At 44.3% G+C, this 22,768-nt stretch overlaps 1 protein-coding gene across 1 annotated transcript in view; it reads left to right on the top strand.

Moving 5' to 3' along the window:
* ELP3 (elongator acetyltransferase complex subunit 3) overlaps nucleotides 1-22,768 on the top strand; it is a 221,960-nt gene that overhangs the window by 135,259 nt on the left and 63,933 nt on the right. The window contains exons 12-13 of the mRNA XM_030198697.1: nucleotides 4,854-4,919; nucleotides 19,024-19,251. Of these exons, the coding sequence (XP_030054557.1) occupies nucleotides 4,854-4,919; nucleotides 19,024-19,251 (294 nt within the window). The remainder of the gene's footprint in view (nucleotides 1-4,853; nucleotides 4,920-19,023; nucleotides 19,252-22,768) is intronic.

Genomic DNA, 22,768 nt, shown 5'->3' with positions numbered 1-22,768 from the left:
AAGAAATGGGCAAAGTGGTGTGGTTGCTATGTTAGTCCACTGTAATGCTTTTCATGTTTCACTCTATATTTTGATTTTGTCCTTCTCTGCTCATAACCAACCTGAAGAAGGCAATTCTTCCTTTGAAAGCGTGTCAAAAAAAGTTTTGTTAGTCCAATAAAAAAGGTTTCTCCTTATTTTCCTTTGTTTTATTTCTGTTTAATACCTTAGAAAAAAATGGGAATTTGAAAGCCAGAAACATTAAGTCAGTATTTTAAGAGAATGTGCCCTCCCAGGAATATGTGTTTAGAGGTTGCAGGTGATGGTGTAATTCTAAAAGTCTATTCCCCACCAGCCGTTTTGTGCAAAATGAACAGAAAGGAAAAAATGAAGCAATATCCCAATTTGCTCAATTACCACAAACTATTGTGTTGTAATTTCAAACTGTAGAATATAAACAAGTGAGGCTACACACCTTCCAAGGTGCACAACCTTTTGTTTTCCCTATCTTCAGCCATCCCTATACAGTCTGCACAGGGCCCTTAAACACAGCACCCCACGTGTACCTATATACACTGCTAAACACACTTCTCATATTTCTGCTATACTTGGATTAGAAACCTATGGAATTTTGAATTTGGGGTTTTGGTAGTAGAGTAGGGTCAATTCCCATATCTAATCTGTTAGATTCTAATAATGTCAATATAATAACTGGGGGATGGTCCAAGATCAAAGCTGTCTTGGCATTTGTAAATTAGGAAATAATCACACTGCACCTGCTTATGATAAAGGACAAGTCACTTATCCCTCCATTGTCTCAGGTACAAATTTAAGGTAGATTGTAAGCCCTTTAAGGACAGAAAAATACGTACTGTACCTTTGTACACTGCTCTGATAGCTTTTGGGCTATAAATAATTATAGTAATAATAATGATACAAGACAAAAAAAGCAACACTGGTCCTTCAAGACTGGGACAATATAAGTTCTTTATTGATGACAAAAAAGGCAAAGGGATAAATATTCAAAGGTACTTAATCTGATTACTAGTGCAGCGAGTTACAGCCCTGGGGAACCAGATTCAATTCCCACTGCTGCCTAATGGTCAGCAGTGGGTTCAGATCCTGGAGAACCAAGTTCAATTCTCTCTGCGGCTCCTGTGACCCTGGGCAAGTCACTTAGCCCTCCATTGCCCCAGGCACTGCTTAGAATGTAAGCCCATTTGGGACAGTGCCAGTACCTGTAAGAAACTGTAAACCACTTAGGTCTAGGCAGTATATACATGCTTAGATAAATGAATAAGTAAATAAATAAAGCTGGGTAGTACAGCTGAATATTTCCTCTGCCTGCCTTGGCACTATCCAAACTGTGCCAGCAAGGTCCATGACACTATCCGGACAGTGCCAGATTGGTTCCTTGGTGAGCTTGGGCACAGCTGGAGGATACCCTATACGCAGCCATATTTAGACTGCTAACCAGATAAAGGTAGAACAACAAAAAGGCTGTCCTAACTTTTATCTGGTTAGCTATTTTTTTTTTGTTACATTTGTACCCCGCGCTTTCCCACTCATGGCAGGCTCAATGCGGCTTACATGGGGCAATGGAGGGTTAAGTGACTTGCCCAGAGTCACAAGGCGCTGCCTGTGCCGGGAATCGAACTCAGTTCCTCAGTTCCCCAGGACCAAAGTCCACCACCCTAACCACTAGGCCACTCCTCCGCTATTCATTTAGTGCACTGAATGTGGCTGCTTAACCAGATAGCACTCTCAGCTTGGAGCTGAAACTGGGTATTCAATGCCAGGTGGTATATGAGTGCCAGTTAAATATCCAGTTTCACCTTCTGTGTGTCCCTAACACAAGTGGAGACATACCTGACATCAAAATCTCTTTGGGGAAATATGAACTCCCCCTCAAATCACAAGTCGGGAACTTTGGAATACAGCTCAATTCAACACTTACTGTGAACCCCCAAATCCAAACAACCTTCAAGAGCAGCTTCTATCCAGTTGTGACAACTATGCTGCCTGTCTCAAGTCTTGTCTCAGTTGTTCATGCCATGATTGTATCAGGACTGTATTACTGTAATGCACTCTACAATGATCTGACTACAGAGGGTTTGTACCAGCTCCAATTGATTCAGAATGCGCAGCAAGACTAATAGAAGGTTGCAAGTGAAGCAACCACATCACACCATTTTTGCATAAACTTCACTGACTACCAGAATAATACAGCGCCAAATTTAAAACTCTCTGTTTGACCTTCAAGGCCCTTAGGAAATGACCTAGAGTACTTGATTTCCCTATACACACCTTCAAGGTTACTAAGGCCCTCCCAAGGAGTTTCTCCTAACCACACCCTCTCCAAAGGACATCAGATGATGTGATACCCACAAGCTAGCCTTCTCCAGAGTAGCCCCATGCTCTGGAATACACTCCCTGAAAGACTTGATTTAACACAATACTATCTCTACTTCAGGAAGCAGATGAAAGCTTGGCTCTTCAACCAGGCCTTTAACGGAAGAAGTAAATGACACCGGCTGCACATATTATAGCAGGACATGTTTGTCCACTCCTACGCTAGCCAAGATAATGTTCAAGCAGCTTTCTGACCTCATTTACAACTCTAACTAGTCCCTTATTTTCTTATTCCTGTTACTCTAGCTTATCTATCTATATGTTCCATCTTTGCTTACACCCTATGCTGTCTATTAAAATGTTTTATTGGGTATTGTGTTGGCATTATAACGTAGCATTTTATGCCATACTTTGTATTGTTGTTTTCATATTTTTACTGCTGTAATTGTCTATTGCTTATATTTGACTTATTCTTGCTGTACAATGCCTTGAGTGAATTCCTTCAAAAAGGCGGCAAATAAGTCCAAATAAATAAATAAATTACCCAAACTCCTGCCTCAACCCAATACAGCAATGTATAGGAGGCCTGCTAGACATAATTAAGGCCAAGGCATTTCTCTCAATGCCATGAATAAGGGCCCTCAACTCTGTAACCCAGGAGGCTTAACAGAGTCAGCAGGTATCAGCTTGGCAGATTTTAAGATTGCTAGGTCACGTGACCTCCGCAGTGCATGTTGCACCAATGGCATGCTTCTATTTGAGGACAGCTCAATGGACCCTGTCTTCCCAGTGGTCTCAGGCCAGGAGGAACCTTCACGCCTTTCCTCAAGAACTCTGTCTTGGTGGCTAATTCGAAACCACGTGAACAGAGGACTACCATTCCAAAATCCTCAGCACCACAAAACTTTGATGACAGATGCATTCACAATAGGGTGGGGAGCTCATATAGATGGGCTTCACACCCAGGTTAGTGAACTGCTTAGGAAATGCACCATCAAATCAACCTCCTCAAGCTAAGACCCATTTGGAATTTTCTAAAGGCTTTCAGAGATTGCTTAGCAACCTAAATTATCTTAATTCAGACAGAGAACCAAGTGGCAATGTATGCATTAACAAACAGGGAGGTACGTAATCATATCTCCTATGTTAGGAAGCAATCAGGATATGGCAATAGGTCTTCTTTCAGGGGATGGTTCTCAGCACCACATATCTGGCAGGGAAAAACAATTGTCTGGCAGGCAGACTGAGTAAGTTCAGGCAGCCATATGAGTGGTCACTGAATATGAATGTTGCCTGGAAGATCTGTTCCAGAACAGGATCACACGGCAGACACCTTTCTCCTCAATTAGGAGAGAAGTCTTTTCTATGCGTATCCTCCAACACCTCTCATAGCAAAATCTTTTCTCAAACTGAAGCAGGATTGAGGGATCATGATCCTGAAACGCCGTACTGGCCGCAACAGATATGTTTCCCTCTACATCTGGAGCTAGCCTCAGAAGACCCTTGGAAACTGGTCCTCGTGGCTTAGGTGATAAAAGATTTGAAATGTGTGGTACAATTATTTTAAAGTTGATCATATTAATGAGAAACTGGATTGATAAAATGGGTATTGCTGCTGTTTGTTTGTAAACTTTGTTCAGTGGAGAAGATATACAGATTGAAACAAGACAAACTTTCCTCCAATTCATTAGGAACCAGCTCAAGGTATGCCACTCCTGTTTCAATCTGCTCACTGTATCTTTACTGCTGCAAAGCAGAGGAAAATGAAAGTAAAGCACTACATCACACTTGTGAAACCTGATTGGTTTTATAAGGTTCATATAATTGGGTGATATAGGTTATTTATTTAGATTTTGCTCACACCTTTTTCAGTAGTAGCTCAAGGTGAGTTACATTCAGGTACTCTGGATATTTCTCTGTCCCAGGAGGGCTCACAATCTAAGTTTGTATCTGAGGCAATGGAAGGTTAAGTGACTTGCCCAAGATCACAAGGAGCAGCAGTGGGATTTGAGCCAGCCACCTCTGGATTGCAAGGCCGGTGCTCTAACCACTAGGCCACTCTTCCACTCCAAGTTAGAGCCAGTCATCTCATAGTACATAGGGATTCTTACTTAATAACATTATTGCTGCTTTTGTTTGGCCACATGTATTTAGGGTATAATTTCAGATGTAGCTTCTTCTCTCCAGTGTTGCAAAGCTGTTGTATAAATTATATCACAAATGGTAGCTAAAAAGAGTTTAGCAGGACTTCTGCCTGCTATGAATGGTTTGTGAAGTAATCAGCTGAGAAATATGTCTTTTAAAAAAGAAAACTGTATTGATCAAATGCAGTTCTTCACAAATCACATTACATTCATATTAAGGAATGAGGGATGGAGGGCATTTTAAATTTGAAGACCATCCCTTTGGAGTACTATATATAAACCTGCCAATCCCTTTATTGTCATTCTTAAGTCTATTAAAATGAGTACTTATTCTGTCCTGATCCATTTTCACACTTTTTTTTTTTTTTTTACTTCTAGTGTCGTGATGTGAGAACAAGAGAAGTTGGAATTCAGGAGATCCACCATAAAGTCAGACCGTACCAGGTATGTGGATCCAGGTGTGGCACAAAAGGGAAGTGCTTGAGTTAGTCTTCATTTCCTGTAGTTTTTTTAAATATCTGGTACAATATTTATGGTGACTAATAGGTGATGGAAAAGTTAAAGCATGAAAGCACAAATTGGTTTTGGAAATCTGTACTGAGCTTTTCAGAAACGCCCAAGTCAGTAACCACCCAATTGAAATTGTAATGCATTTAAAACAGATTCACTGTTTACTTATTGTATGCTTGCAATTAGTTTTATGAGCTAGTATTAGCTTTGTGTTAGTGTGCATTTGAAATTTCTACTATTTTATGCTGATGCATGCTAACAGTAGTTTGGCTTTTTTTGTTTGTTTGTTTTGTCTTTATTTTTCAGTGCATCAGATCTCCTATTTAATTGTTATGTTATGCTAGTTCTTGTATTCTGTCTATACCTATTCAGTACAAGGATGGATTGTAGTAATCAAGAACTGGACCAGTCTATCCAGGAGCTGCAAATAATTAAAACAAACTAGTAACATATACTAAGCTGTATATATTACTAGTAAACTTCCTTAGCATCCATCAGATCTGCTCAGGAAGTGCAGGTTGAGTCCACTGACCAGCAAGTGGAGATAGAAACCTACAGAAGTACCCTCTTCTCTATAAGGATATTGTGTAAACTCCCACACCTCAGTAGTTTTCTTTCTACAGCAGGTGGAAGGGACATGGCAGTGCAACACCTCGACTGAGTACCACTTGCCAACTGGAACCCAGTCAAGCTAGGGGTGCCTTAGGCAAGTTCGGACTCTTAGCCACTGGGAGTATACCCAGTGGTTTGGGCCTTCATTTTCTGCCCCAAAAAAGGCTCTTCAGGCATCACAGGGGACTTTTCTGCAGTGGGGATATTGATCTGCAAGGTAAGCCTTCCTTTGATCATCGGGGGTGTGGGGGTGGCATGGGTATCTCAGCTGGTTCAGCTCTGCAACTGGTGCTGTTTCTTCCTTGCCTAGAGGTTGCTGCGTCAGACCATTGTGCCATCTGCCGGCCCTTCACAGATGCTGAGGAAGACCCAATTCTAATGTTCAGGTGATGGAGGATCTTCATTTGACCTCAAGCAGCATTCCTGGTTCAAGGGAAGCAGTTCAGTTTTTGCCTGAGGGAACCTGCGACTTTCCCTCAGAAATGTTTCCCCTGGATCTGGACAATAGGCTGGGTTTCAGGTGCTCAGTTTCAAGGGGGTGCAAGATTCAAGTACAGCACTGTCCTCTGGGTCTCTGGGAGAGAGTCCTCCCTTCTACCCACAATTCTTACTTTTCCTTTACCAGGCTTATTTACTTAATAGGAACAGACCAGCTCAGGAAGCTGGTTCTGTCCCAGTTTCACCTATCTTGACTTCTACAACCAAATGTCTGCACTTGTTCAATGGGGATTCCTGGGATTCTGAGTCTGTCCATTCTTCATCTCTTTCTGATCAAGCATAGTACATGTCTTTCTGGTCCTCCTTCCTCAGAGAACACTTGGAAGAAGGGGAATTATCCATGGAGGAGAGAGATGATCATCAGTTTGCAGATTGTTTCGTATAGAAGAGCTTCCATCCAGGTTTTGCATATTACATTACATTATACAAGTTTTATATTCCACAGTTTCCTACTTAGTTCTCTATGGATTACACAAGCAAGAATGACTGAATCTTCATTAATTCAGGAATGACATAAAAATAATCAAAAGGGCTGCTGTTTAAAGACTAAAAATATTAACCCTCCCCCCTTCAGTTCATTTAAGACAGCCTTACTAACTTCCTACAGTAGGAATTTATGAAATAAGAGAGTTTTTAGAATTTCTTCTCCGGTTCCTTCAGGCATTCTTTCTCCGGGGAATTCCCTATCATGGATGGTTCCAGGAAGCCACTTTGAGCTTTTCCAGTTCATCAGGCCATGGCTTTGGCAGAGGAGGGAGACCATTGATATGAGGTTTAAGGTAGGTAGGGCTATGGGTAAGCTCTACCCCATTTTACCATATTAGAAAGAAAAGTACATGCAGCCCAAAGTGGCAGTGATCACCAAGAAAACCACTATTGCACTGGAGAGTGGATCAACCCTCGAGGACCTTCAGGACCTCAAAGTGCAGGTGGCCTTTAAGCAGAATTTTAATGTTGTGGTATCGGGTCTTCAGGCATCCTATCTGACCAGAGCCTGTCTTCAGTGAGGTAGAAGGAGATTCTACTGAGCCTGAGCTGGAAGCAGGCTTAGCTTATGTGACTGATAACTCCTAATGGCTGGATTTGATGCACAAGGAGCCCTCGTGTATGTTCTTTGGCATAGCTGATTTCTGTTTGTAAACTCTGTGCAGCAGAGAAGATATACAGATTGAAACAAGGCAAGCTTACCTTCAATTCATTAGGGACTAGTTTACTAGCCACTCCTATTTCAGTCTGTTCACTGTATCTTTGCTGCTGCAAAACAGAAGAAAATGAAAGTAAAGCACGGTGTTAAGTCCGTTAGAAAGCCGTGATCATAACACGGTGGAATTTGAGCTAATATCTGGAGTGAGGTCACAAAGGAAGAGGACCTGATGGTGTGCACATCACTCTGAGAGAGACTGGATTGCTAGAACGCCTGTGTTTCTGTGTGCCAAGTGTAGCCAAGGCCAAAGTCAGGAACTGACTTGGCTTCAAAGACTGTACTGAGAAGCAGCACCAGGAACGATTTGGTAGCTGATTTACAGCTTCCTTGAGAGTGAACATTCAGCTGCTTTTCAGGGCTGAACCCTGATAATAGGGCTCACTGGAATAGCAGATCCCTGAAGAGGATTCACGTCATCACCATCTACAGAGGATGCCACGGGCTACTGAGGGTGAGAGACAAGCGGTTATTCCTCTGTTGCTCAGGGTTAGTGTCTGGTCTTTGCTTATGAAAGACTGCTTGTCTCAGAACCTGTGGTCATTAGTCTAACTTTGCTGCTAAATTGGTAATTTCTTCTCAGGACAATCTGGTAGTGATGTAATTTTATATATATATGTAATCTTTAGTATTTGTTTCATAATATATTTTTGTATTTGCTTGCCATAATTGCTGTTATATAATAAATAATATATATTTCCACCTTCGCGTTATTCCTTCATTGTGGACAGCCTAGCTGAAACCTAAGGCCAAAATTTTAGGTACTCTCATAGCCAAACGTATCCAGTGTAATTGCTATCTGAGTGATTACCTGTCTCTAATAGTACCTACAGGGGTCAGGACAATTCTTTTTTTAGAAATGGAGGACAATAATAGTGGATTCCTGATTAACACAATAAAATCTGCTTACCATCTGAGATTTCTGAGAGATTCTCTTTAAAGACCCCCTGACCTGGTCTCAGCTACTTCAAACTCAGCTCTTTCTTGGAGAAGTTTTACTTCTCCTGCAAGTCAATGTAGTAGAATCTTTATCACTTCAGATAAGGAATCAAATGTTCTAATCTAGAGAATTTCTTTCCACAAAAAGACCACAGATTATGTCCTATTTTAGACCTAAGAGACCTCAATTGAAAGGTAACTGTGAGAAAATATCTTTGTTTCATTCTGTAAAGCAGCCTTTCACCAAATGTCTGTTTTTTTTAACAGCTTATCTGCACAAACAGGGATATCTTAATATTTCCACACTGCGGCACTGATGTCAAGTTTTACCGTCTATGGTAAAACGAGACAGCTGAGGGGAGATATAATAGAGATCTATAAAATAATGAGTGGAACAGAATGGGTGGATGTGAATCGCTTGTTTACTGTTACAAAAATACTAGGACTAGGGGTCACAAAATGAAGCTATTAAGTAGTAAATTTAAAACAAATCGTAGAAAATGTTTTTTCACTTGGCGTGTAATTAAACTCTGGAATTTGTTGCCAGAGAATGTAGCAAAAGCAGATAGCTTAACAGGGTTTAAAAAAGGTTTGGATAACTTCCTAAAAGAAAAGTCCATAACCCATTATTAAGATGGACTTAGGGAAAATCCACTTCTTATTTCTAGGATAAGCAGCATAAAATCTATTTTACTATTTTGGGATCTTGCCAGGTACTTGTGACCTGGTTTGGCCACTGTTGGAAACAGGATATTGCCCCTGGTGGACCTTTGGTCTGTCCCAGTATGGCAACACTTATGTTCCTATGTTCTAAATTGTCCTCGGAGTCTTTTTTTTTTTTTTTTTTTAAATTGGCATTAGGTTGACCACCCTCCATTCTACAGGTACCATAGACCATTTTAATGATAGGTTTCAAATTACTAATAATAGATGTGCAGTTTGAGTACCTTGGGCACTCTGAGGTGCATACTATCCTGTCCAGGTAATTTGCTGCCCCTCTGTTGTCAGTTTGCACTATTACATTTTTCAGGTTAACTGAGATTTCTTTCACTTTCTTGTGTAAAGTGGTAGGGTAGCCATGTTACTCCAATTTTAAAGGTAATAAATAGAAATAAAACAAAGAAAAGAAAATAAGATTATACTTTTTTTTTTATATTGAATGAACTTAATCCATTTTTTGATGAGCTGTTGAAAGAAACCCTTCTTCTTTTCTGATCTGGCTACCTTCAAAAGCTCATCAAAAATGGATTAATTTCATCCAATAAAAAAGGTATCATTTTATTTTATTTTCTTTATTTTGTTTTATTTCTATTTATTTCACTTTCTTTAAATTGTTACAGTTAGATATCATTACTGGAATAATAGGTTACATGATGTGAGAAAAATGAAATTCTGAGTGTGAGTGTACAAGCAAGCATTAAAAATAAGCAATTCTATAACCTAGGTGCTCACATTTACACACATATTACATGCATAAATGTTTAGAATATTAGCATTTATGCGTGTATGTTCACATTTATGTGCGTAAATGGTAGTAAGGTGCCTAAGCACTATTTTGCAAATATCTGCTTAACTTACATTACACGGATTTGCAAAGGGATCATACGCAGGGGAAGAGCATGCATGGAACATAGGCAGGACTCCCATTTAACATACAGAATACTCTAAGGCAGAGGTAGGCACTTTGGTCCTTGGGAGCACCAGACAGGTCAAGTTGTCAGGATATCTGCATTGAAAACGCAGAACATAGATATGCATACCAAGGAGGCAGTGTATACAAATCAATCTTATTCATATTTATTATGGATATTCTGAAAACCTGACCTGCCTGGGGCTCTTGAGGACTGGAATTGCCTACTCCTGTTCTAAAGTATGCCAATGCCTGCTGCATTTAGGCACCCACATTTAGACCAACTATATGGCTGATGTTAAGTGTGTTTGCCTAAATTTTAGGCACATCGATAGCTAGTTGTACTAGTATTCTGTAATGGAGCCTAGGCACATAGATTAGACTTCTTTCACACATCCACAAGGTACCTAATTGAAAGCACCCAGTTACAGAATTGCCCCTCTATGTTCAAGATCCCACAGTGAATAGTTGTCTGGGTGTGTCAATTTCTCTGTTTTTCACTTCAGCTGTTATATTGTATTCTCCGAGGACAAGCAAACATCTTGTTCTCACATGTGGGTCGGCGTTCACGGCAGCCCAGGAAACGGCAAATTTTTTCAGACCAAAAATAAAAATGTTTTGCCAGAGCCTTCTGGCGTGCATGCGCAGACGACTTCCCGCCCGTCACGTGAGCGTTCCCGCTCAGTTTTTTCTTGTCCGCGGCGGAGAGACAGCGCACTTTGGTTCGTCTCTTCATTTTTTGGCCCAAGAAGAGTCTTTCGACGATTTGCGTCATTTCTTTAAAAAAAAACCCCAAAACAAACAACTTTTACCTAGCTTGGTTGATGCACTTCCTCTGGAGCAGGCCGAGCCTTTTCGCCAGGTGGTCAGGCAGCAGAAGGCGTGTCAAATTCCTCCCAGGGGTACGTTCGACACTTTTGATGTAGCATCCAGAATCGCTGCCCAGAGTATAGTGATGTGCAGACTCTCATGGCTGCATGTCTCTGACCTGCATCATTCGGTCCAGCAGCGGATGGCAGATGTTCCTTGCCGGGGGGGGGGGGGTGGATAACCATTTTGGTGAGAAAGTAGAGGAACTGGTTGACCAGCTCAAGAAGCACAATGATGCTATGGATTCTCTGTCCCGCCGGGCATCTTCTGCTACTACCTCCTCATCTAGGAGGTTTTTTGGAGGGAAGAGGAGTGCTCCCTATTCCTATGCTAGGTGTAGGTACACTTCTGCTTCTCGACAGCCTGCCTAGGGTCAGTCCCAGCGCGCTTGTTCTCATCAACAGCGTGCGCCTAAGTTGACTGCAACTCCCCAGCAAAAGCAAGGGATGGGCTTTTGACTGGCTCCAGTTCAGCATAGCCTCAGTAAACGTTTCCGTACCGGAAGACTTGCCAGTTGGGGGGAGGTTAATGTTTTTTCACCAAAGGTGGCCTCTTATAACCTCTGACCGGTGGGTTCTTCAAATTGTCCGGTTTGGGTACACCCTCAATCTGGAATCCAAGCCTCCAAATTGCCTACCGGGAGCTCAGTCCTACAGCTCCCAGCACAAGCAGGTACTTGCAGAGGAACTCTCCGCCCTTCTACTGGCCCAAGCGGTCAAACTCGTACCACTAGGGGAAGAAGGGCTGGGATTCTATTCCAGGTACTTCCTCGTGCAAAAGAAAACAGGGGGGATGTGTCCCATCCTAGACCTAAGGGCCCTGAACAAATTTCTTGTCAGAGAAAAGTTCAGGATGGTTTCCCTAGGCACCCTTCTTCCCATGATTCAGGAAAACGATTGGCTATGCTCTCTGGACTTAAAGGATGCTTACACACACATCTCGATACTTCCATCTCACAGGAAGTAGCTTCGATTTCGGCTGGGAACACAGCACTTTCAGTACCGTGTACTGCCTTTTGGCCTGGCGTCTGTGCCCAGAGTATTTACCAAATGCCTAGCTGTAGTCGCAGCATCGCTATGCAGACTGGGAGTGCATGTGTTTCCTTATCTCGACGATTGGGTGATGAAGAGCACCTCAAAGGAGGGTGCTCTGGAGTCTATGTGAATGACAATTCGGGTGCTAGAGTTACTGGGGTTCGTCATAAATTATCCCAAGTCTCATCTCACCCCAGTCCAAAAATTGGAGCCCTGTTGAACACTCAGACAGCTCGAGCTTATCTTCCCGAGACAAGGGCGGACAACCTTCTGTCCCTGGTGTCCATCGTTCGAGCGTCTCAGCAGGTCACGGCTCGGCAGATGTTAAGACTTCTGGGGCACATGGCCTCCACAGTGTCCTGTGGTGGGTGGTGGTGAGCCCTTAGGTTCCCTGAGGCCGGGTAAGACCTCCGAGGACCGCCGCGCACCCCGACTCTTCACCCGCGGCGACCGCCGTTCACCGGGGGTTGAGCCCCCAGCTGCAGGCGGCCAGCAGGACTGCTGGAACCGCGGGGTGACGGACGGCCTGGCTGGGAGTCAGCAACACAGTCTCTAAAGGGCCGCTAGCAAGGACGGCTAGCTGAAAGGAATACAGTCTCTGGAGTTGACTAGCAAGGACGGCTAGCTGAAAAGGATACAGTTCTCTGGAGTTGGCTAGCAAGGACGGCTAGCTGAAGAGGATACAGTTCTCTGGAGTTGGCTAGCAAGGACGGCTAGCTGAAGAGGATACCGTCTCTGGAGTTGGCTAGCAAGGACGGCTAGCTGGAGAAGAAACAGTCTCTGGAGTTGGCTAGCAAGGACAGCTAGCGGAAGAGGATACAGTCTCTGGAGTAGGCTAGCAAGGACGGCTAGCGGAAGAGGATACAGTTCTCTGGAGTTGGCTAGCAAGGACGGCTAGCTGGAGAGGAAACAGTCTCTGGAGTTGGCTAGCAAGGACGGCTAGCGGAAGAGGATACAGTCTCTGGAGTAGGCTAGCAAGGACGGCTAGCTGAAGAGGAAACAGTCTCTGGAGTTGGCTAGCAAGGACGGCTAGCGGAAGAGAATACAGTTCTCTGGAGTTGGCTAGCAAGGACGGCTAGCTGAAGAGGATACCGTCTCTGGAGTTGGCTAGCAAGGACGGCTAGCTGAAGAGGATACCGTCTCTGGAGTTGGCTAGCAAGGACGGCTAGCTGGAGAGGCAACAGTCTCTGGAGTAGGCTAGCAAGGACGGCTAGCTGAAAAGGATACAGTTCTCTGGAGTTGGCTAGCAAGGACGGCTAGCTGGAGAAGCAACAGTCTCTGGAGTTGGCTAGCAAGGACCGCTAGCTGACGCGAAGACAGTCTCTGCCGTGGCTTCTGACGAACGAAACGGAAGCATTGATCCCCTTCCGTTTCGTTGTTTAAATCCCCCGCCCGCTGGCCCCTGGGATCAGCTGGAACCAATCCCTCCGGCCTAGACAGGCAAGGGAGGCTGGGATTGGCCAGCTTGCCCGGCGGGCGGGGTCTCTTTGTTCGTGCGCCAATCTGGCGCGAGGAGGCGGGGCTGGCTCGCTGGTCTGCTCCAGCGATGGAGACGACGACGCCGGCGCCGCCATCTTGGCCGACGTATCCCCTCCTCCGAGACCGGCGCTTGCTCCAGCGGATCGCCGGTCTCGGAGCGGCCCGCGGCAGCGCAGGCCCCGTCGGCGGCTGGTCTTCGCCGCTCCGGATCCCGCGGCCTCCGTCGGTCTTCGCCCCCCGCTGGGGGCTTCCCGGTAAGGGCCTGGAACGGGACACACAGTTCATGTCACGCCCATGGCACGTCTACATATGAGATCAGCTCAATGGACCCTAGCTTCCCAGCGGTTTCAGGCTGCCGAGGGGTCTAGAGGATGTAAACCAACTGTCCACTGACTTTCGGAATTCTCTTCAGTGGTGGACGATTCGATCCAATTTGACCATTGGATGACCATTCCAAATTCCTCAGCTGCAAAAAGTGCTGATGATGGATACATCTCTCCTGGGGTGGGGAGCTCATGTAGATGGGCTCCACACTCAGGGGGCCTGGTCTTTTCAGGAAAAAGGTCTGCAGATCAACCACCTGGTACGCTCTAAAGGCTTTCAGAGATCGGCTGTCCAACCAAGTAATCTTAATTCAGACAGACAATCAGGTTGCCATGTATTACACCAACAAGCAGGGGGGCACCGGATCTCGCCCTCTGTGTCAGGAACCCGTCCAGATGTGGCTTTGAGCTCACCGTCATGGCATGTTTCTCCAAGCCACTTATCTGGCAGGCGTAAACAACAGTCTGGCCGACATGTTGAGCAGGATAATGCAACCTCACGAGTGGTCACTGAACATGGGCGTAGTCTGCAAGATCTTCCGAGCGTGGGCCACCCCCTCGGTGGATCGTTTTGCCACTCAGATCAATCACAAGGTCCCTCAGTTCTGTTCCAGACTTTAGGCCCACGACACGCGTCAGATGCCTTGCTCCTACATTGGGGGTCAGGTCTTCTGTATGCGTATCCTCCCATACCTCTAGTAGGGAAGAGTTTGCTGAAACTCAAGCCAGACTGCGGAACCATGATCCTGATTGCACCCTTCTGGCTGCGTCAGATTTGGTTCCCTCTTGTTCTGGAGTTGTCCTCCGAAGAACCGTGGAGATTGGACTGTTTTCCAACCCTCATTACTCAGAACGAGGGGTCACCTCCACATCCCAACGTCCAGTCTCTGTCTCTCACGGCCTGGATGTTGAGAGCTTAGAATTCGCCTCCTTGGGTCTTTCAGAGGGTGTCTCCTGAGTCTCGCTTGCTTCCAGGAAAGACTCCACGAAGAGGTGTTACTCTTTCAAATGGAGGAGGTTTGCTGTCTGGTGTGACAGCAAGGCCCTAGATCCTCTTTCTTGTCATACACAGACCCTGCTTGAATACCTTTTACACTTGTCAGAGTCTGGTCTCAAGACTAACTCCTTAAGGGTTCACCTTAGTGCAATTAGTGCTTATCTCCGCCGTGTAGAGGGTAAGCCTGTCTCTGGACAGCCTTTAGTTGTTTGCTTCATGAGAGGTTTGCTTTTGTCAAAGCCCCCTGTCAAACCTCAACGTCATTCTCACCCAGCTGATGAAAGCTCCTTTTGAGCCACTGAATTCCTGCCATCTGAAGTACTTGACCTGGTAGGTCATTTTCTTGGTGGCTGTTACTTCAGCTCATAGAGTCAGTGATCTTCAGGCCTTGTAGTGCATGCACCTTTTATCAAGTTTCATCACAACAGTCCTCTGCACGTACCCTAAGTTCCTGCCAAAGGTGGTGTCTGAGTTCCATCTTAACCAGTCAATTGTCTTGCCAACATTCTTTCCCCATCCTCATACCCGCCCTGTCAAAGCAGTTTGCACACTTTGGACTGCAAGAGAGCATTGGCCTTTTATGTGGAGCGGACAAAGCCCTTTAGATAGTCCGCTTAGTTGTTTGTTTCTTTTGGTCCCAACAGGAGGGGAGTCGCCATCGGAAAACGCACAATCTCCAATTAGCTAGCAGATTACATATCCTTCACTTACACCCAAGCTGGGCTGACTCTGGAGGGCCATGTTACAGCTCACAATGTTAAAGCCATGGCTGCGTCAGTGGCTCACTTAAAGTCAGCCTCCATTGAGGACATTTGCAAGGCTGCAACGTGGTCATGAGTCCACACATTCACATCTCACTACTGCCTCCAGCAGTCTGCTGCCCCATTCCCTGTCCAACGCTTTACTGTCCTTCTCCTACTTCTTTTTGGACGCAGTGGGGATACGTTTGTGCGTCCAAAGCCTCGTTTCTTTCACCTATGCTCTGTCTTAATCCCTCCTCTTTGAATCCCCTTCCCCATTCCTTTCTTTGTTCTCTTTCACCCTAACTTTTCCTGCTTCTCGCTGTACTCCCCTAGCTGTCCCTGTCCTTTTCTTACCTGTAAGGGTTCTATGGGGTCCCATCTTTGTCTTTCCTTATTCTTTGACCTCCTCTCAAGACACCTGTCCCTGTGTTTTTTTTTTATCCTTTTCCCATTCTCTTTCCTTTGAACGCAAGAAGGGGACCTTTATCTCTTCTTCTCTCTCCTTCTGCCTCTCACGGACATTGCCCACTTGAGGGGTATTGGGCACTATTATTCTGTCCGTTCTTTTTCTCACCCCTCCCTCAAATACTTTTCTATCTTTCTGCCTTCTTCCTTTGTTCCCTGCACGCCGCTTTCCTATCCCCTTCTTTTTCTTTTATGTTTTTTCTTGGCCGCAAGAGGGGTGATTCTATGCGTCCAAGATCTACTTTTTTCTTTTCCCTCCTTTCTGTTCTGAGTATTCTCCTTTTCTGTTTTCTACTCTGTCCATTCTGGCTGCGTTCTTGTCCACGTCCTATTCCCTGTTCTCCTTCCCAGGTCTCTCTCTGACTCTTGCAGTTGTTACTTTTCCTACTTGCCCTCTCTGTCTTTTTTCTGTTCTTTTCTTGTCTGTAATATTCTATGATTCCCTATCTCTGTCTCTTTATTCGCTGTTCTCCTCCCAATGCACCTGTATTAGGGCTGTGCAGTGCTTACTCTCTGTGCCGCCTTCCCCATGTTTATCTGTCTGTAGATCTTGGGAAGAAAAACTAAGATCAAGTGTTTCCTCCCCGTTATCTCATGTCCCTTATTATAGCAGTCTGCTCTTCTCTCTCTCAGTTTTCACTCTTTCCTGTGGTTAAGCCACTGTCACTTTCCCTTCCGTTATTCTTTCCTATCGCAGTCAGTGAACTCTGTCCGCCCTCTCGTCCTGTGCCCTCATTTGGGGTTTTTGTACTCTCTGCCTCGGTTGCCCGTTTCTTTCTCCTGTCCACCTTTATCTGTTGTTCTTGTGACAGGGTCTATCTTCCTACTTATCTGTTTTTATGATCGGTTCTATTCTTGGTAAACTTCTGTGCGGCATTGCACTCACAGATTGCCCCATCTGTCCTCTGTCTGTTTGTTTCTGTAGAGACTGTTCACTAGGAGGGTATCTTCCTTTAAAATCATTTTGGTAAAACTGACAGCCCACGGAACCCCCCCTTCCTTCCTGTCATGCAGCTTTATACGTCTGAAACTTTCATGACATTCTAAATCTCCGCTTGAGAAGTCCCGGGCTGTATTCTGTCTCTGTTCCCCGTAGCCACCTTAGTTGTACTTCCAAGTTTAATTTTCGCTGCATAGCATAATTTTTTTTGGTCGAATTTATAAACTGCTGTTTTATTTTTGCTTCCTAAAAACTGTTTCTGAGACTTTCAGAATTAAGATGTTTTATTCGGCAATCTATTCTGTTGCCCGGTTTCGTTTAAACTCAGAGACAGGTTTTTGTTCTGTGATATTCTGTTGATCGTGGGCTAACTGCGATCCAGAAGTTTTTCTCTGGTGTCTCATGTCCCTAATTGACCTGTCACTTTTTCTCTATCTTTAAAGCATTCTGCTTTCTCTTTCTATGTCTCACTCTTTCCTGTGGTTTGCTCTTCTAGCCGCAGCTTCTAAGTTGCGTCCCAGAACGGATGCCCACTCTCTCTTCTGTCATATTTTTCTGTTGCTCTGTCCCTTTTGTGATATGGTCTATTAATTATTACTGGTCCCTATACTGTTCTTCTATTTGCTATCCCTTTTTGATTTGCATGGTGTGTGTAACTGCACGGTTGCTGAGTGATTGACGCATACCGGCTGGGCCACGCGAGTGCGTCCCAACGGCTGCTGTTTGTTTAAATCGGGTGTTGAACCTCCGCTGTGGTCTTAATGTGACCCCCCCCCCCCCCTCTGGGTCAACGCTGTTAGATAAGACACCTTTTCTAATTCCACACTTTTAATATACTTTTCTCCTTGTATATTCCTGTGTTTGTGATTTGTGTCTGTGTCACCTGAGGTTACACAATTTGTGATCTGTTTTGTGTGCTTGGCTGCTATCCCATATTTCTGTGGCCCCCCCCCCCCCCTTGCTGTACTGTTTGCGCTATCCTATGGGCTTGTCCTTTTTAATTGCTCCTGTATAAGTTGCAACTGTGTAATGAATTCCTTTTTAGATTTTGATGGTGGCCAGACCTCTCTTAAGAGAAATGCGGCTGTCTCAAATGCCTCTCTTTCTCTCTACTTCCTCGCTTATATCTTTAGGATTATGTCACAGTTTCCGTTCATCCCTAGACCTTTGCTTTCTAACCCTTTGAATAAGGTACAGAATTCTATAATGCTATAGTGTCTGTTCTTTTAAAGCATTTTCTTTCTAAAAATGGGTTTTAAATCGTGCTAAGTTTGATTGTTCTGCTTCTATAACAGAGGGAGGCTCAAGAGAGTGCCAAAACAAAATACTTCTTAGCACATAAATTCAGTTGTAATCGTCTAGGAAGCCTTAGTCCGGAAACTAAAAATTAACCCTTACTTAACAGAATCAAGCGATATACTGGTAGTAATGAAATTTAGATTGCCGTTATTTTAAAGACATAGTAGAAGACATTAAAAAATGACGTCAGAAGAAGGCGGGACACAGCGAAGAGAAGCGCTTTTACTGGCTGGGAGCGCTTTCACTGACGCTGCCGGACTGGAGGTAAATTTAAAAGCGAAAAAGGAAAGGGATCGATGATCGATCGTGGGGGAGAGAAGAGGGCGGGCAGTTCGGACGAGCGGCGGCGGCGATCCCCGGTTGGACCTAGGTCAAGGCTGACTGAGGCGCGCCGCGCGGGGCCCCCCTAAGCGCGGGGCCCTATGCGGCCGCCTCGGTCGCCTCGGCCTAAGACCGGCCCTGGAGAGAGCTGCACAACGAAGGTGCCTCTTGCTCATTTTTGAGGTTTTTTTCTTATTCTTACGATTTAACAATGTCTTTTATCGGATATGACGTTGTTTGCTGCTGTTTCCAGCAGCTCCGCCGCCGAGAGGTTTAAATGCCCATAGGATTATGGGTAAGTGTGGCGCTTTTTTCTCGGCGGCGTTGTTAGCTTGCCTGGTAAGATATTTCAAACTGCGGGATTATCTTTAATGCTTTTCGAGGTACAATAATTGTATGTGGGGGTAGACACATTACTTTTTGCGTGACTGCTTGTATTATCTTACTTCCTTAGGCAACGCTAACATTTGGTTAGGGAAGATATATGGCTCTATTGCACACATTGCTTTCTTGGGGTCTGAAGGTATGAGTGTGTGAGATTTTTGTCTGAATGGATGTTTTCTTTTGTGCTTGTTTTTAGGATCTATAGCGCTACTACACCATTTGATGTGTCCATTAAATTGAATCCTGTTTAATCTTGATCAGTGTTTGTGTAATCGGATTGTTCTGCTTTTTTCTTCATCAAAGGTTGAACTAATTAGAAGAGATTATGTAGCCAATGGTGGTTGGGAGACTTTCCTGTCCTATGAAGATCCTGAACAAGACATCCTGATTGGCCTTCTGCGTTTGCGAAAGTGCTCAGAAGAATCCTTTAGACCTGAGCTGAAGGGCTGTGTTTCCATTGTTCGAGAGCTCCATGTCTATGGAAGTGTGGTTCCAGTTAGCAGTCGTGACCCTTCCAAATTTCAACATCAGGTACTTTAACTAATATTTATATCTCTTGGCCTGTGGTCTAGCATGGAAGATCCTTAAGTTGGGCGTTACTAAAGTTCAGTTGCCTTAGTGAAATTTGGTGATTAAAAAAAAACAAATCAACATTTCTTGCTTTAGAAGAATAAAATTTGAAATAAGAGTATCATTTATAGAATAAAGTACAGCTATTTAAAATTAATTTGTTATTAAGCTAAAGCCATTGCCAGTATGACTGCTCTCAAAATAATCACATTGCACTTTAAAACAAATTAAAACATATAAAGAAAATTGAAAAAGAACATGTTTGCATATATACTGTAATGTTGTTTGAAACTGTGTAATGTGTCTGCATGGTAAAGCTGCCATGAATTAAATCTTGTAAATAGGCCTTCAAGCTTAATGGACTAGCTCACAAAGGTATGCAAATAGCACAACTTAACTAAACGGCAGCAGCAATAGTGAACACACTACATGTATATAATTCAGCTGGAGTTTAAATCAAAAATGTAGACTGCTGCCACAGAAAAATAGCCTTTTAGTTGAAAAAAAAATGTTATAACTCTAATGAATGGAATTTTTTTATATCCTAGTCACACATAAACATATATCACAAAATAACATCCTCAAAGGTATAACTTGTAAAAAAAACAACAATAAGAGAAAATGCCTCTAGTCAAAGAAAGAGATCCTTAGCAAAAGGGAGAGCAAAAACACAGAAAGAGACAAATTAATCAGACAAATAAGTAAGCCATGTTCAGAATGTTTATTTTCAAACTAAAAACTCTTCGTCATCTGTAACCTTTTTTTTTTTTTTTTTAAATCTTGCAAATTTCTATATTGTTGTACAATCATATGACAGTCTCTTTTGTATGACTGTTGTAATGCCCCTTTCCTCGAAGTTTCCAAGCAATCATTACATGCATTACAAGTTGCTCAAACTTCAACTACATGTTTAATTACTACAAGTTCGGAGAGCGGTGACGTCACGCTGAGCAATGGCGGTGTGAGAGAATAGCTCCGCATGCCAGCCTAGAAGCTTCATCATATATAACCGCTGAAAACGAATAAAACGAGAAGAAAACTCAAATAATTGTAGCGGAAGACCTACTGCGGGCAGAGATGTCTGGAAGAGAAGCGGCAGGGTCCCGCAAGTCTTTAAAAGACTTTACATATGTACCGCATCAGAGCGCGGACAAGATGGCGCCGGTTGAAGAGCAGGGAAAAACAGCTACCGTCGGGGGCTCTGCTTCACCCGGTGAGAGTACTGAGGAAAGAGAACTGTCTGCCAAAGACTTTTGGGCTCTCCTGGATGTGATCCGCTCCGATATTAAAGGAGTTCGTGAGGATTTTGCTACTTTAGCAGCGGACCTCCGCGGAGAGGTTACAGAGCTGGGCCGACGGATGGAAGATCTGGATGAACACGTGGAGGGCCAACAGGAGGCTATGAACACGGTAGAACATACATTGAAAGAACAGCAAGCGATATGTAGATCGTTGGAGGAAAAGATTGAAGATCTAGAAAATCGGAGGAAGGAGATCGAACATCTGCATTCGAGGGGTTCCAGAACAGGCAGAATATCTGGACTGTGAAAAGGTCACGCAGCAAATCTCGAGCATGTTGCTGTCTGAGGACGGACAAGAAGTGGCCCCTGAATCAATTAAAGTGGATCGGGCTCATAGAGTAATGGCGAGAATGAGAGCTAATACACCAAGAGACATTATTGCCTGTTTCTCAGATTATAAGGTAAAAGAAGCGATACTCCGCAAAGCGCGCAAGAAGGAAGCTCTGCAATGGGATACGTTCTCTATCAAACTCTATCAAGACCTGGCCCCGGCCACACTAAAACGACGAGCAGAGATGAAGAATTTCACCAGATACCTGCGGGACAAAGGAATCGTATACAGATGGCTGCATCCATTCGCCCTGGCCTACAACCAAGAAGGAAAATGGAACCGGATTTTAAACATGGAGGAAGCACGCGCCACATGGCCGGAGGTGGAGGCCCCCGTGGTGGGTACGGAAGAACACAGCAGTCTGGATTTGACATCTCGGCCGGCCCGACAGCGCTGGACAAGAGTGGCGAGAGGCAAAGGGCGCCTCACTAGACAGCAATCAGACAAGAAACTGGCACCCTCGCAGAACAATATGACTTGAATATTGGGACTGATGCGGTGGTAATATATAAGAATTGGATGTTGTTTTGCAGCGGGTGGGTAAGGATGCGAAGGGAATATGGTTATATATGAATATATGGGAAAGTTGTGTGCATTGTTTGGCATGTGGTTGGTCACCGTTCTCTATTCACAGAGGTGGGATAAAGTTGACCCATCGGTTAGATAGGGGGGGGAGGAGGGGAGATGTGGGGGGAGTGGGGAAAAAGGGTGTCTCAGAGGGGGTTTCCTCTTTTATATATGTGTTGGAGGCAGAGTCTCAGGAAGCTGAATAGGGAGGTGGATTGTAAACCCCCATGATAGAACTAACCTGTTTGTCCCTCAATGCAAGGGGCCTTAATACCCCCATAAAACGTAGGAGGCTATTCAGGGAGGCAAAGAGGGTGGGAGCGGACATACTGTTTGTACAAGAGACGCATCTGCTGCCCAGACATGAACACTTATTATATAATCAGGGATATCCTCACCAATATTTAGCTTCGAATCGACAACAAAATAAAACAGCAGGAGTGGGGATCCTTTTTAGGCAAGGCCATAGCGGGGTAATACAGGAGGTAAAAAGGGATTCTGGGGGTAGATTTGTGATAGTGGTATTGTCCATTGGGGGGCAGTCTTATACACTAGTTAATATATATGCTCCCAATCAATCCCAGGGAGATTTCTATGCTGCCCTTGGCAATCAGCTTGGGCGATGTGTACAGGGGGAGATATTGATAGGTGGAGATTTCAATCTGACCATAGAGCCCGCGTTGGATAATTCGACCGGAGTGGCTGGATATGCTCAGCCAGAACGGGATAAACTACTCCAATTCCTGAATCAGTGGGGGCTGGTGGACATTTGGCGGGTAATGCATATGGGCGAGAGAGACTACACGTGCTACTCTGCTCCACATGATACATATTCGAGAATAGATATGTGGATGGGAAGTGCAGGCATAGTTACCCAGGCAGAATCTACAGAGATTTACACGCGGTCCTGGTCTGATCATGCTCCGATAGCCATAGCCCTGAGGAGATTTCTAAGGAGTACAAGATCCAGAAATTGGCAGTTCCTTGATGGGTTATTGGATGACCCACAAAATGTACACAGAATTGGAAAAGAAATTGGGGAGTTTTTACAGTTTAATGACACACCGGGAATTACACCAGAGATACTTTGGGAAAGCTTAAAGGTGGTGATTAGAGGGAAAGTAATAGCATTGCAAGCATATTTAGGGAAAGACCATAGGGAGAAAGAAACAGCTTATAGACACACAATACAACACCTAGAAACCTTAGTTAAACAAGGTCAGGCTACGGCCAGACAGCAAGAGGAATTACATAGGTCCAGAGTTCACCTACTGGATTT

This window comes from Microcaecilia unicolor, chromosome 3 (assembly GCF_901765095.1).
Source record: "Microcaecilia unicolor chromosome 3, aMicUni1.1, whole genome shotgun sequence".
Taxonomy (NCBI): domain Eukaryota; kingdom Metazoa; phylum Chordata; class Amphibia; order Gymnophiona; family Siphonopidae; genus Microcaecilia; species Microcaecilia unicolor.
Note: the sequence above shows the minus strand (reverse complement) of the source record. Positions and strands in the feature narration are given on the sequence as shown.